At 38.2% G+C, this 13,673-nt stretch overlaps 1 protein-coding gene across 1 annotated transcript in view; it reads left to right on the forward strand.

The window, feature by feature from the left end:
* The first annotated feature begins 1,112 nt into the window (after positions 1-1,112).
* Positions 1,113-13,673, forward strand: part of CARS1 (cysteinyl-tRNA synthetase 1) — a 30,668-nt gene continuing 18,107 nt past the window's right edge. The window contains exons 1-10 of the mRNA XM_014309548.2: positions 1,113-1,116; positions 4,591-4,836; positions 7,701-7,792; positions 8,620-8,708; positions 9,006-9,102; positions 9,555-9,653; positions 10,606-10,755; positions 11,910-12,050; positions 12,769-12,857; positions 13,455-13,576. Of these exons, the coding sequence (XP_014165023.2) occupies positions 1,113-1,116; positions 4,591-4,836; positions 7,701-7,792; positions 8,620-8,708; positions 9,006-9,102; positions 9,555-9,653; positions 10,606-10,755; positions 11,910-12,050; positions 12,769-12,857; positions 13,455-13,576 (1,129 nt within the window). The remainder of the gene's footprint in view (positions 1,117-4,590; positions 4,837-7,700; positions 7,793-8,619; positions 8,709-9,005; positions 9,103-9,554; positions 9,654-10,605; positions 10,756-11,909; positions 12,051-12,768; positions 12,858-13,454; positions 13,577-13,673) is intronic.

The following is a 13,673-nucleotide window of genomic DNA, read 5'->3' on the forward strand; positions in this document are numbered from 1 at the left end:
TCGCCGGTGCCCGCCGCGGGTGTAAGGCTGGTGCTGGCGTTCGCGATTTGTGGGGGGAATTCGGAGCTCCTCGTCACCGCCGTCCGGGAGCAGCTGTGCCCCGGCTCGGTGCGCTCGGTCCGTGTGCCGCTCAGAGCGCCGTCCGTGCTCTCACCTGTCTCTGTGCCTCCCGCACTGCCTCCCCAAGCCATCGGTGCTCTCCCCTGAACTCACGCCTGAACTTTTGGACTTTTACGGACATTTTTTGTGGCCGTGTTGTAATGATGGGTTGTATTCTTCGCTTCCATATGGAAGGAGGGCTGGGGTAGTACTATAATTTTTGGCACTACTGTAGCAAATGGAAACTTGGCATACCAGTCATGCAAGTATGAAATAGCATTATGGTATGTAAAGGGTTGGAAATTTCTGTCATTCCAGTTGAGGATCTGTAAATACAGATATTTTTGCCCCTTTTTCTTTAACAAAGCAACAAAGTAACCGAAAGTTACTTTGATCTTTTTTCATCTCTTGTAATATTCCCACTAAAGTACAACATTTCTTGTCATCAAGGGATCAGCTTTTTCAGAAGTCTTTTCAGTGTCTTAGGGGGAAAAACCCAAGAAAGGCTCAGTTCAGGTGCACTTTGAGAAACTCTTTAGTTACTATTTGTTAGGGTGGGGTGTTTTTTTAACTGAATCTGCAATTGTTATATTTAGTTTCAGTTCAGGAAAAGTGGAAGTGAAACTTCCAGGGCTCAAAGGACTAGGATTGACAAGCTCTTCCTTGGTGTGGGATACTCCAGTCTTAAAAATCTCTGCTCATCTAAAAGCCTCTTGCTCCTTTTGTGTGAATCTTGATAAGTCCTTTGTTTTTCTGTCTCTGTGCATGCTGTGTCTGGCATTAGCTGGAATCACTGCATTGGTTTGGTTCTTGTGAAATGTTAATGGAAAAGGAGAATTCATCTTGTCTGAGCAGATGGTTGGAGTTCTTTTCAAAGGTACTAGAGTGGCTGGCCATGATGATAAATGGCCAGTTTGGAGCCGATTTAATAATGTTACATTTGTCTTTTGTGTGTTCTCTTAAATTTGTGAAAGCCAAATGGGATGAGAAGTTACGTTTCAAAATGTTCAGAAATGGGTAAGATTTCTTTTTGGAGAATGCCTCTGCAGAATTCCCAGAATATTTACATTGTCATCTAATTATGACTGACAAGGTTAGCAGGTTCAGGGAAGCCCAGGAAACATGCTTTTTCCTGGAGTGAAGTAACTCCCTGGTTTTGTGTCAGCCGGCTTACTGCCTTCTTTATGGCTTTCCTGTATTTATTTGCCATCCATCACCTTCAAGGAGCAGAGGTTTTCATTCTCAAGTTAATAAAAGTGAAAATTTTCAATGAAATTTTATATTGTGGGGATTATGTGTCTTGATTAAGGCTCAAAAGTTATTTTATGTGCAGATAAAAGGTAGAAGCTGTCCTGTGCCTTTGAGTCTGCGTGTTGCTGCAGTCTCTCAGACAAATTCCCAGTGTCCTTTAAAAGTCTCTGAAGCATTCCATGCATGGAAAGAAGAATGTGTGACAATTATATCACCCAAAGGGATTGTACATCAGTGGTTATGGTGTGAGAACTGTATGAATTGATGTCTGCAGTGGAATCTTTTTGAAAGGACTTTCTACTGGATGACATTAATTCTTCAGATTTTTCAAGGTTATTTTGCTACCTCTCCAATACTGGTGCTCAGTGCTTGTTTCCTCTTGTGTGATACGATATCTATGGATCATTCTGTTCACATGAGTTAAAATTCAGTGTTATGCAACAGCTCTGTAGTACTCTCGTGTTTCTGCTGTCAAGGAGACACTTCCTGATGCAGTTGAGTAGTAACAACTGCATCTGTTCTGTTTTGGGGATGGAAAAAAATTGCAGTTAGAGAGAAGGGCAATACCTTAGCCTGTTTTCCTAAAGCAACAAGGAAAACAGGTCAGATGTACACATATCCATTGGGCCTCTTCCCTCAGTACTTTTTGAATCCATTGACTGGTATTAATTAATCAATCAGTTTGACAGAGGGCAGCTGCCTCTTGCACAGCATTGGCAGACTTAGCAGTGATGGGCTGGAGCTGTGCAGGAGCATGGTAAAATAGGATACAGCACTTAGGAGGTACCAGGAGATAGATATTTCAGTGGGAGTGTTTAATGAATTGAAGGAATTGCAAGATGGGGGGAACTGAGCATGCAGAATGGAAATCACAGAAAACCAGGTTCTGTAGATTTACTGTTCTTCTTTTAGTCATTATATCAATTAAACCGGAACAGACTTTTACATAGACAGCTGTCACTGATTCCTTTTGCTTGAAACAAGTGATCCGCTGCTACACTGCCTTCCAAGGCGGTGTTATCACAGTCATCTGCTCAGCACAGCCTGTGAAACTGATGTGGGACCCTGGGAATGGGACAGTGAGCCTGCCAAACATTTTAAGTATTAATGTCTCTGCCAAGATTGCTCAAAAAAGGTTCAGTTGTTAAGCTTATCAGTGCTGAACTGGTCCTGACATTCACAGGCAGTGTTTGCTACCTCTCCTTGCCAAAATTAGCTTGTATGAGTGCTGTCATATTTGTTGTATTTGTGTGTAAGTTTGGGCAAGTTCCCTTTTAGATTGGTTTACAGATGTGGTTGGAAAGCACTTACATTGTTTCAGATACACTGACTTGCTTCCCATTAGCAGCCTGATGTGTGAATAATGGTCATAATAACCATAATAATACTTTGCAAATTGAGTGTTGTTTTTCCTTGCAAAAGATCTTTTCTTTGAGATATAGTTTCATTTCTACCTAGATCATTCTTGTAATACCTTTTTTTTTGCCTTCTCCCTCATATCTTTCATGTATACAAAATTCATGTTCAAGTCTTAGATTTCCACTGTTAATGAACAGAACTGTTACAAACTATTTAATGTGTACAAACATGTGAAGTTTTTGTGTTGATAAACATCAGTAAATATTTAGGAGCATGAAAAGATTATAGTAAATTAACTGTGTGAGCCAAAGCTGAATCCTATTCAGCTGGATAAGGCAAGCCTATAAGGTGGAGTTATGAGCCATTATTTCCTTAGTATTCCTTATTTGTACCAAGCAATTACATGGATAGGCCTTGAGAAGGATTTATACTTTACATGGATCTGTCTTCTTTTGTTCATAGATATTAAATATATTTTGTGAATTTTGATTATTTTAAATTTTTTTAAAGTCATTGACCTTTTTTATTAGTTCTCCCAATGTGTCCCTATATCTCATTTATACCCCAAAGAGCTGAATACAAACATGTTTGGTATCTAGCTGCCACTTCCCTGTCATCCTGAGTTGCTGTTGGATATTTTAATAATTCATTTCTGTATAGAAAGTAGTTCATAAAGTTTTAACTGATGATATTTGGAAGAACTTCAATTGTGCCATCCCTCCCATCCTCTCCTAGCCATCACTTTTCCCATCTCCTTTCATTCCCACCTTTCCAAGAGCTGTTCTGTGAGCACCTCCATGCTTTGGGCACTCCCCGTGCAGGAGATATTCCTGCCAGTGTGAGAAGTGACACTTGTGGCTGTGGTCTGTGTTGGGCTTTGGGAGCAGGGACAGGTGCTCTGCTGCTGCCTCTTCTCACTTCACTGCACGTGACCTTGGGTTGAATTACCTTGCTGGCTGACTACCTAGGCAGGATATTGCCTTCATGTTTGTACAGTACTTTGAACATGAACAGAGCTACAAACATTGAATCACTGCTGGAAAATGTGAATGCTGGGTTTGCCTAATGGCAGTGCTAGCATAACCTCAGAGTGCTTTGTGCCCCCTGGCACGCACAGGGCTTGCTCTTCCAGTGAGCATCCCCACCAACACACAGAGCTTTCCTCTGTGTCCCTGTGTTTGTCCAGAGGAGACATAACTGAACCTGCTTTGCCTATATACCAGAGAAATCACAGAATTAATAAATTGTGAGAGAGAGCCATGATCGGAAATCCTTTCTGCTTTTTTGTGTAGGTTTTACTCATTTTAAATACTATTCATGTGCTTGAGGAGAGAAGGGGGCACGGGAGAAGCATGGGATTATGCAGCAGCAGCTGAAGTTCTGAGTTTCTAGAGCAAATAGGAAGAACTGAGCATTGTGCTGGGAGCCTGTGTGCAGGCAACGCCCCTGCAAAGATGTAACTACGTGCTCAAGTTCAGTGGACGTATTCACAGCCATTCCACAGTGCATAAAATGAATCATATTTAAATATTGGCAGGATGAGTGTTTTAGCAGCATAGAAAAGAGTGACTGATTAGGCTTGCTCTGTGTGAAGGATTTTCTCCAATTTTGGTAGATTATATTCTTTATGAAAAAGACCTGTGTTCTTGTCCTTGTCACTCTTTGAAAGATGTCTTCACAAACTTATGGCAGCATGAACATAATCCTGTTAACAGGAAATACATAGTTATTTGGTAGCTTGTATTAAATCTAATTTTCTCAAATTTCTTACCAGTTACCAGAGCTAATTTACAGGGGGAGATGTGTGTTATAAGGATATATTTTGGTCATGGGATCTCCTTCTTTTAATGCTGACCAAATGTCCTGTGCCTCTCTTTACAGCTTCCAGCTACAGTTTTATTCTGAGCATTAGTGAAGAGGAAGCCAGGGTGAAGGCTCTGAACGAGTACCTGAGCACTCGTAGTTATATCCAGGGGTTCACATTTTCACATGCAGATGTGGAGGTGTTCAGAAAGTTTTCGGGGCCACCTGTGGACCAGTATATCCATGTTGTCCGGTGGTACAGACACATAGAAGCAATCTATGATGGCAGCAGTGACAAAAATGAGCCTTGTAAACTTCAAACAAGTGAGTAATATGAAACTGGTGAGCAGGTTGTAGACTAGCTGACATTGTATTGGTTGTTATTGCTGAGAATTCCCAGAAGTTCCCTTTCATACTCTCTTGCACGCCTTAAGATTTACAGTATCAATTTGTATTCAAAGTCATAACATTATTCTTGCATACAGTTACTGTGCAATTGATAGATCCTGACCTATTTGGATGTAAAAGCTGTTACCTTTTTTTTGTAAGTTAAAATTCCTCAGTGTACAGAATTGGATTATGTGTATTTTCTTTAAAAAGCTGGCGATCTTCTGGTTTGTAACAGAATGTGTGGGTTTGGGCTTTTTCCTGGAAATACCAAGATTTGCCCAGTCTACTTTTTTCCTTGCAAGATTAACCAAATAGTTGTATAATATACAAATCCACAATACAATAAACTGAATACTTCCTCTTCTAATTGTTATTAACACTTAGCTTCACAAAGAATGTCTGGGCTTCTTTTTTAACCATGGTAATTTAGGCATGCTGATGATTTGGGGAAGTATTAACTGGTTAATCTAGGTCATTGTGTAAGCATGGGCAGGCATTTTTGAGAGCTGCATCACTCTCCTGAGTTGTTTTCCAATGAGCTAGTCTAATTTAATTGCCTTATAGTGAGATCCTTGCTCAGGGAGTCATGAAATAATGAAAAATAACAACGCAGAGCTGTTGTATAGTGCTTGCAATATCTACAAATGAATGCATGTCTGTCATTCTTGCTGATGATTGTTAACTAGTATTGCTCCAATGCCATCTTTTCACAACCTCTCCCCATTGTGTTCTCAATTCCTAACAGAACAGCAGTTAAAATCAGACTGCTGTGGGTAAATTCAGTATGTTGTGTGTGCCTTCAAGTGTTTGTGCTGGTTATTATTTCCTTCCAGCAGAGAAGGGATCTCAGCTGCACCCCTGGCTCTGATAGCAGATCTATCCACTAACTGCAGATTGTCTGTAGACTTCCATGGATTAGGGTGGAGCAGAAACAGAAAAGGTTTCCATTTTCCTGACCATGAAATCTTTACTGTTAAATCTCTCTTTCTGAAGGGTTGTATCTTCATGATGTGTTTCAGGAATCCTGGAATGGTGTTCCGCAGTGTTCACCATGAAAATAACACACAAATCTGCCATGCTTCTTATAAGAACCATGAATACTACATTGTTGGTTTTGTGGTGTGGCAGAAAACTCCATGGTGGATTAGAGCAAATGAACTTCAGTTCCACCAGAGGAAAGGCTGTTGGCTGGCAGAGGTGGATTTGACCAAACTAACCAATATTTTACCAGCCTTTTACTTTGCCCTTGGCATCTGTGTAGTGGGTAAAATGTGACACCTAATTCACAAGCTGAGAAATATGGGGTGCAGTATCTGGGTTTTTCCTTGTGTTCATGTGGTTGTAACTGAAGAAAGCTTTACAGATTTATCTTTTATTAGGCTAACCCACACAGGCTTCTTTCCCTGAGGGAAGCATTGGCCACAATTAAGCATGCCAGAGTAATCTCTGTAAATCAAAGAGTAAACAAATCCATACCTTGGTGTATGACCTGTGTTATGGAGAGACTGCTCTTGAACTTGGGGTGTTCTGTTCACAAGTACCTCATGCAATGAAATGTTTAGAATGGACACATATTGCCATGGATTCATAGCATGGAAATTAAATGAAGTCCCATGAAGTGAGACAGAGTACTACACTTAACATATTTTTTTCTTATTTGGGCAGTTACTCAAAAAAGCAAGATGAAGAGATTACGTTTTTTATACCGTGAATGTTTACATTACTTGAAGGTTTTCAGCCAAAATATGCATATGAAGATACTGAGAGAAACAGAGTTGATGAAGAGCACCCTGAGACACAGGATAAGAAAGGCAATTTTGTTGTCAAAACAAATAGTTCGTATAATATTTTACTTGCAGCTAAAATGCATACCATGAGAATTCGTAAACATAGTGCTGTATGTATTAAGCCGGCAAACTTGCTGTATTTTTGAATTTCTTGGTTTGCTTTCATTCCTAGTTAATGTGATAATTGGTTTAACATCATTACAGCTGTAAGCAGCCCACTACACAGCAAACTGCAACTCTTTGACAAATCACATGCCCATACTTCTCTTTGAAAAACCCCATGAGTTTAACAGCTATGCTGCTTCACAAATTTAGGAGAAAACAAATTCAAGAATATTGTCACTAAGATTACCCTGAGTTTTATCTACTCTCTTTAATGGCAAAATGTAGCCTCTTGCTGAACTGGAGCATATTTGTGGTAAATGAGTGTGTTCAGAAATGCCTTGTGTACTTAGCAACAATGCATGATAAAAAGCTGGGGTTCTTTCTAAGCCTTTCTGTCAGCTCTCCCTCTCACCCTGAGTGCACATACTCTGTTAATATTGGCTCTAGAGACCACCTCTGGACTCTGGAGATATTTTGCAAATTCTGTGTGAGATCTGTGATGTGCCATCACAGTAAAATCAGTGGTGTTGCAAATAGCCCAGGACTGCCATAACACTTCATTAATGATTCATTAAATTTCGAAACTCATGGTAATACTTTACCTGAATTGCATGCTCTTGCTTTTGTACCCTCTTCCTCACTGCTACTTGGATCAAAAACTAATAGGAATGGCAATTTAGAGAGTAGAAAATAAACTAGATTGCAATAATTTACTTTGGTTTTGGTGGCTTTGTAGGAGTCTCTAACAGAAGTAGCTGAATTACTAGGATTGAAGCTCTTTTCTCCATTTAGATGTGGGGTTTTTTTCCTTCTGAAATAATGATGTGATAAGGAGAAAATGTTATATTACAAATCTGTTTGTGGAAAGTGTCTTTTAAACTTTCTTTAAACTACCTTTTCTCCTAGGTAAAGGCAAACGTGTGCAGCCTCCCTGGTCTCCCCCTGAAGGGACAAAACATTCCAGGCTCTGCCTCTACAACAGCCTGACTCGAAGTAAGGTGAGTAAATGAAAGGGAAGTGGGGATTTCCCTAGAAACACAAACAGAGCAGTCATCAAATCCTGCTTCTGGAATGTTTGCCCTGTCAATAGTCAGGTCTCTGGGTTGTATTTTGTAGGACGTTAACAAGCACAGGCCAGGAACTCTGTACCAATCAATTGCATTGGCTGGGCAAATGTAATGCTATTTACATTAATATATATACACTACAAGTGTGAGTCTCTTTGTGCATACTGCATAATATTCAGTTCCCAGTTTCAAGTTGTCATGCAAAGTAGCCAGGCATTCAGCTGTAATACACACTAGTGTAGGCAGTGTGAGCAGAATAAAATCACAGTTTTCTTTATTCAGATGTTGTCTGTGTAAAAAACGTCTCACCAATTATATAGTTGCAATATAAAAAGTGTAAAATTTCTTGTGGTCTTGTTTGAAAGTCCTTTGGGAAAGAGGAAGTATTAAGAATATTAATTTTACACAGGATGTAGTATTCAAGTATCTGTGAACTGATTATAGGGTGTAACCCTTTTCAATGCAAAAGAAAACTTTTTCTTAAAGTTTGAATAGTGGCCTGCTTAGTCCAAATTGTTGTAAGCTGATATCTTGAGTGATTAGAATGCGTAGAACATAAGCAGCCATGCTCCATTATCTCTCTCAGAGGATTAAGCTAGTGCTGATCTTTAGTTATGGTAAAGTTGGGAATGGAATAACTATTTGTATTTTGTAATTATAATCCATGTTTTCATGTTCTCATCTCCAAATGGGGTGTTACTGGCCTGAGGTCATGTCTTCAATTTCTTCTGACCATTGTACCTTCTCTTTCAATTAAGGAAGTATTTCAGCCTCAGAATGGAAAAAGGGTCTTGTGGTATTGCTGTGGTCCAACAGTTTATGATGCTTCTCACATGGGACATGCCAGGTACTGCATCCCTTACTTTGATAGAGGTGGTAACAGTGCCTAGTGGAAGCAAAAGATTATTAGAAAAAGTATTATTCAGATGAGTATATTACTAGAAAATGGTCTCTTTCGACTCAATGCTTGCAATTTAAGATTAAAAGCACCTTATAATATTTTATCATTGTGGAATTAAAAACTTTCTAATAGATGGGGGCAAAGTAAAACTGCTGCACAGTTATTGATTGAGGTTAAAATGGTTTGTGCACAGAATAGATACAGATGTTTACTAAAAACACCCCTGTATTTTTTTGGTTTTAGGTCCTACATCTCATTTGATATCCTGAGAAGAATCTTGAGGGATTATTTTAAATATGATGTTTTCTATTGTATGAATATTACAGATATTGATGACAAGGTAAGGTTTTTTTTTTTAAATTGCAATCTAAGATGTTCAACTTTTAGAATGGAAGTCGGTCACATGTAACTGCCACTTGATAAGCCAAGAGAAATCTTACATTTATTTACTGAGACCAACACTTTGTGCACAAAAGCATTGATTTTCTCAGTTTTGTAGCACTCCTATGGTAGCAAACCCTTTAGTGATGTATAATAATGAATGCTGTCACAAATAATAAAGATTCAGTATTTTAAAGAGATAATTTATTTTCTTTGCCTGATGAGGTAATTAATTGACTCTGTTGAGGTAGTCCATTAAGTGTGTATGGTGTGTTTGATTTGTATTATTGCACATTATTTTTGTAGCTTATTAAATTTATAGGGAAATGCCTTTTGTACATAATAGATTTTTATCTGCACTCTTAACTGTGTGTCACTTCACAGGAATATTTTCATGTTTCTGATTTGTAGATCATCAAGAGAGCAAGACAAAATCACCTTTTTGAACGATATAGAGAGAGCAAATCCACACCAGATCAGCTGCTTGAAGATGTTAGAACTGCCTCAGAGGTGGGTGTGGTAATCTCCGCTTGTGTTTTACGTTCTCACTCAATAATGTAGGAAAGCATCTAAAGAATGCTTCAGACTCCGCTGCTTCTTTAAACTTTCTGCTTCTTTTAGTTCTGGTACTGCACATGTTAGAAATGTTACTTGAACGGCACATCACTTTGCTTTTTACATTGGTTTAGAATTGACGAATTCTTTAAAAGCCATTCTTGATTTCTGTGATCTTAGCGCTTATTTGTGAGTGCATGTATCGCTCAAACAGTATTTGGATGTTTGTGTGTTAGAATTCAAGCCTTTAAAATAATCCTTTAGAAGAGTTTTTGAACAGTGGTCTGTCCGTAACCTTTTAAAGCTTGGGAGGTTTCTCCTTTGTACCATTGATGACCTTGGAAGGAAAAGGTTGGAAAGCTTTAAGGATTTAATAAATTGTGTATTCAGGACTGAGGGTGAGGGAAGGTGATTTTCTGGTAATTTTTAGAACTACAAATCACAAAGAGATTATCATTCTGATGAATTGAATACAGGACTGGAAATAGGAGGCTTGGAAATTTTGCCCAGCTATCTTTGCCTGATATACTGCCTAAACATTGCATTTAACCTCTCCCTGTTCCACATTAAAGCTTGTCCTTTTCAAATTCGTGGTAATCAGCTGTGCAATTAAGGTGATCAGCTGCATAGAAAATGAAAACAGCAGTAATTATGATGATGATGTAGTGATTTATGAAGTCTTTCTGAAAAAATGAACTTGGATGCAAACTAAAGTCTTGTGATTGCACCATTATTTCTGATGAGGAGCATATTTCATATTTCAGTAGTTGATGTCAAAGCTTTTTCTGTGGCATAATGTCTTATTCATCCCTAGCAAGGTACTATGTGGCTAAGATAATATTCTGTATATGGAGCATGGTGCTGCTGTACTGCAGCTGGCTTTCTAATTTATTTTTTTTAATTGTAGCTCTTTTCAGTTAAACTAAATGAAACAACAGACCCAGATAAGAAGCAAATGTTGGAAAGAATTCAAAATGCGGTGAAGTCTGCTTTTGACCCTCTACAAGAAGCTCTCCAAGCAAAGCTCCCTGCTGAAGAGATCAACAGATGTCATGAGGTAAGTTTGAGCTCCTTTTTATATTTTATATTTGGCTTGTAACTGTTAGGAGGTTTAAAAATAATGTGTAGCTCGTAGTAATTCCCTGAGACAGTATGGAACCTTTAATTCATAAAAAGAGAAATTGTGGGACTGAGAACTTTTTAGTACTCTGCATTCAATAAGGAAATTTGATTCTTCAGTTCAGTCCTCCAGTGAGGATTTTGCTCTTGTATGTACTTACACTTTCTCTTTGACTTTTTTGTCTTGATTAATTAATTTCATTAGGGGTTACTGAACACACATTTCTGATGTTCCAATAGTGGTGGCAGTTTTCCACGTAAGTGTTTCTGTCTCTGATCAGAGAGGAAAATACATCCCCCAAAGTTGTGCTCATGATTATTTTTATGAAAAACAGTTACATTTAGTGACAAATATTCATGTTAACTTCATTGGTTCTGTCCAGTAATCAAGTCAGTCAGTATAACTATTTTTAGTAGTTGTTGTCTTTTAGTAAATTCATCTTCTCTTGCTTTCAGATTATTTGAAGTACTGTGAGGTACACATGGCTATGTGCTCCCTTCTTGAGAAGACCCTGTCTCTAAATTATGGGGTTTTTTAACAAAGCCCAGCTATTCCAATATCAAGTGCTTTTATAAAAGTCTATACTGATCTAATGGAACTTTTAAAAACCCTAAAATCTAAGCAATCATACCTTCTGCATTATATCCTAGTGTCAGAAATAGAAATCCTGTAATATAAGACCAAAAGGTATCCTTGCTGATGTCCAAATTAGTCTTTCAGACACTTTTTAGCAGTGTGCCCAGTAAGGCTTCTGTTAGATTATCCAGTAGCAGTGGGGGAACAGAAAATGTAATACAACTGCAAGTCCCATCTGGTGTTTACAGCGTAAGCTCCAGATGCCTATTGAAGTGAGCAGTATCAAAACAGATACCACTTAACAGTTTATCTTCCTTGCTCTGGTTGTTTCATATATCTATGAAGAACAATATGATAAAAATATGGTAGAAACCTGCTTTACTCTGTATTCACAACTGTCTCATTGCAAATGTCTTATTCCTTATTTCTCTGTCTCTGTTCCAAATTAGATCTTTCTGCACAATTTAAACAGGGCAAGTCTTGGATCAGGTGCTCTTATTCTTATTGTTTTCTAGACACTGTTGGAAGAAGGCAAAGATTTGCTGTCTGACTGGTTGGACACAAAATATGGCAGTCAGGTGACTGATAATTCCATATTCTCAAAGCTCCCCAAATTCTGGGAAGGGGAATTTCATAAAGATATGGAAGCACTCAACGTAAGTAAATGAACTGTTTTGTCTTCTAAAGATGTATGTGCCGTGTCTTAGAGTACCCAAAAGACAATATAGCTCCTTATTAGCTTTCAAGAATCTCATATTTCAACCTTATTGATAAATTCCTTTAATATTAATAGATAGGTGTTAAATTATTACTTGCTCTGTTTCCATCTCAACAATCTTAAATCTGTTGTGGTTGTTGCACATCACTTCATTGGTGACCAGGTTTAATGTGTGCTCTCCTTGCCATCCCCTTGGTGTAACATGGGGAAATAATCATAAACTGGTCCAAAAAAGTTTGAGCTGGAATCTGTGGGCTGCACAAGAGATCCCTGCCAACCTCAGCATTTAGACTGCCTACTTAAGAGTCTTCAGCCATTAAGAAATTATGTGATGGTAACCATCAAGCAGAGATTTGTCTGTTGCAGATCAAATGCTGTGTCACAGGCAGTGCTTCAGGTCAGTGAAGGTTGATTTATTTACTTGCAAATCAGAGGGACTTGCTGCCTCTTCTGTCAGAAGAGCTGGAATAATCCCCTTAAAGGCTGAGGAAAAAGTGGCCACAGCACATTGGTTCGGAGCAGAAAGCTTGAAATAGGAGTGTTAGATTTTATTATCACTTGCTTTTGAGCAAAATTGTAACCAATACATAACATATATGTTTAGTGCAAATTTCCATATATATATATATATATTTAATTCTACTTTTTATCTCTAGGTTTTACCTCCAGACGTTTTAACACGGGTTAGTGAATATGTGCCAGAAATTGTGGATTTTGTGAAGAAGATTGTGGATAATGGTTATGGGTAAGTTTGCTACTGGATGCCAGAATGATTGCTTTTAGCATTTAGCTGTGACCTGTTTTCTATTTTCATCTGCAACAGTAATCTTTGCCAGAAGCAGTTTTTCATCAAATACAGAAATTTCAGGTTTCTTTGCAAAAGACCTATTATTTTTTACCTGATATGCTTCTTATGATGTACTACAGGGTGAAATCCTGTTCATTAAAATAAAGTCTAAGTCCCATTCGCTTGAACTGTGTTTGATTCCTGATCTTCATCAAAAATCGTCAAAAATTTACATGTGACAGTTAGAAATCAGTTGCAAATAACATAAATTTTTAAAAATTGTAGTTCTTGTGACTGTTTCCTGATACCTCTCAAAAGCTTAACAGTAGCTGTTATTTTCTCTTCAATTAATTTTATTATTACTTCCAATGATTTGTCCAAAATCTTTGTATGGTAAGGCCTTAAAACTTAGACTCACCTAAGTAATATTTAAAATACTGAGCAGTACCATAATGTGAATGAAGTTACTAGAAAACTCATGGGAGTGATTTTGGGGATAAACCTCAGTTAAGTTGTGATAGAAAGTTCACTAAATAATGATCTTTAACTTTTCAGGTATGTGTCTAATGGATCTGTATACTTTGATACTATGAAGTTTGATGCCAGTGAAAAACACTCCTATGCTAAGTTGGTGCCTGAAGCTGTAGGTGATCAGAAAGCTCTTCAAGAGGGTGAAGGTAAAGATTTGCTCAGTTGCTGAAGGAACTGATGGTGTGTGGGTCTCTTCAACTGGTTTTACTGACATTTGGATCAGTCACAGTCAGAGCTTAATGA

Source organism: Geospiza fortis, unplaced genomic scaffold, assembly GCF_000277835.1.
Source record: "Geospiza fortis unplaced genomic scaffold, GeoFor_1.0 scaffold524, whole genome shotgun sequence".
Lineage (NCBI taxonomy): Eukaryota > Metazoa > Chordata > Aves > Passeriformes > Thraupidae > Geospiza > Geospiza fortis.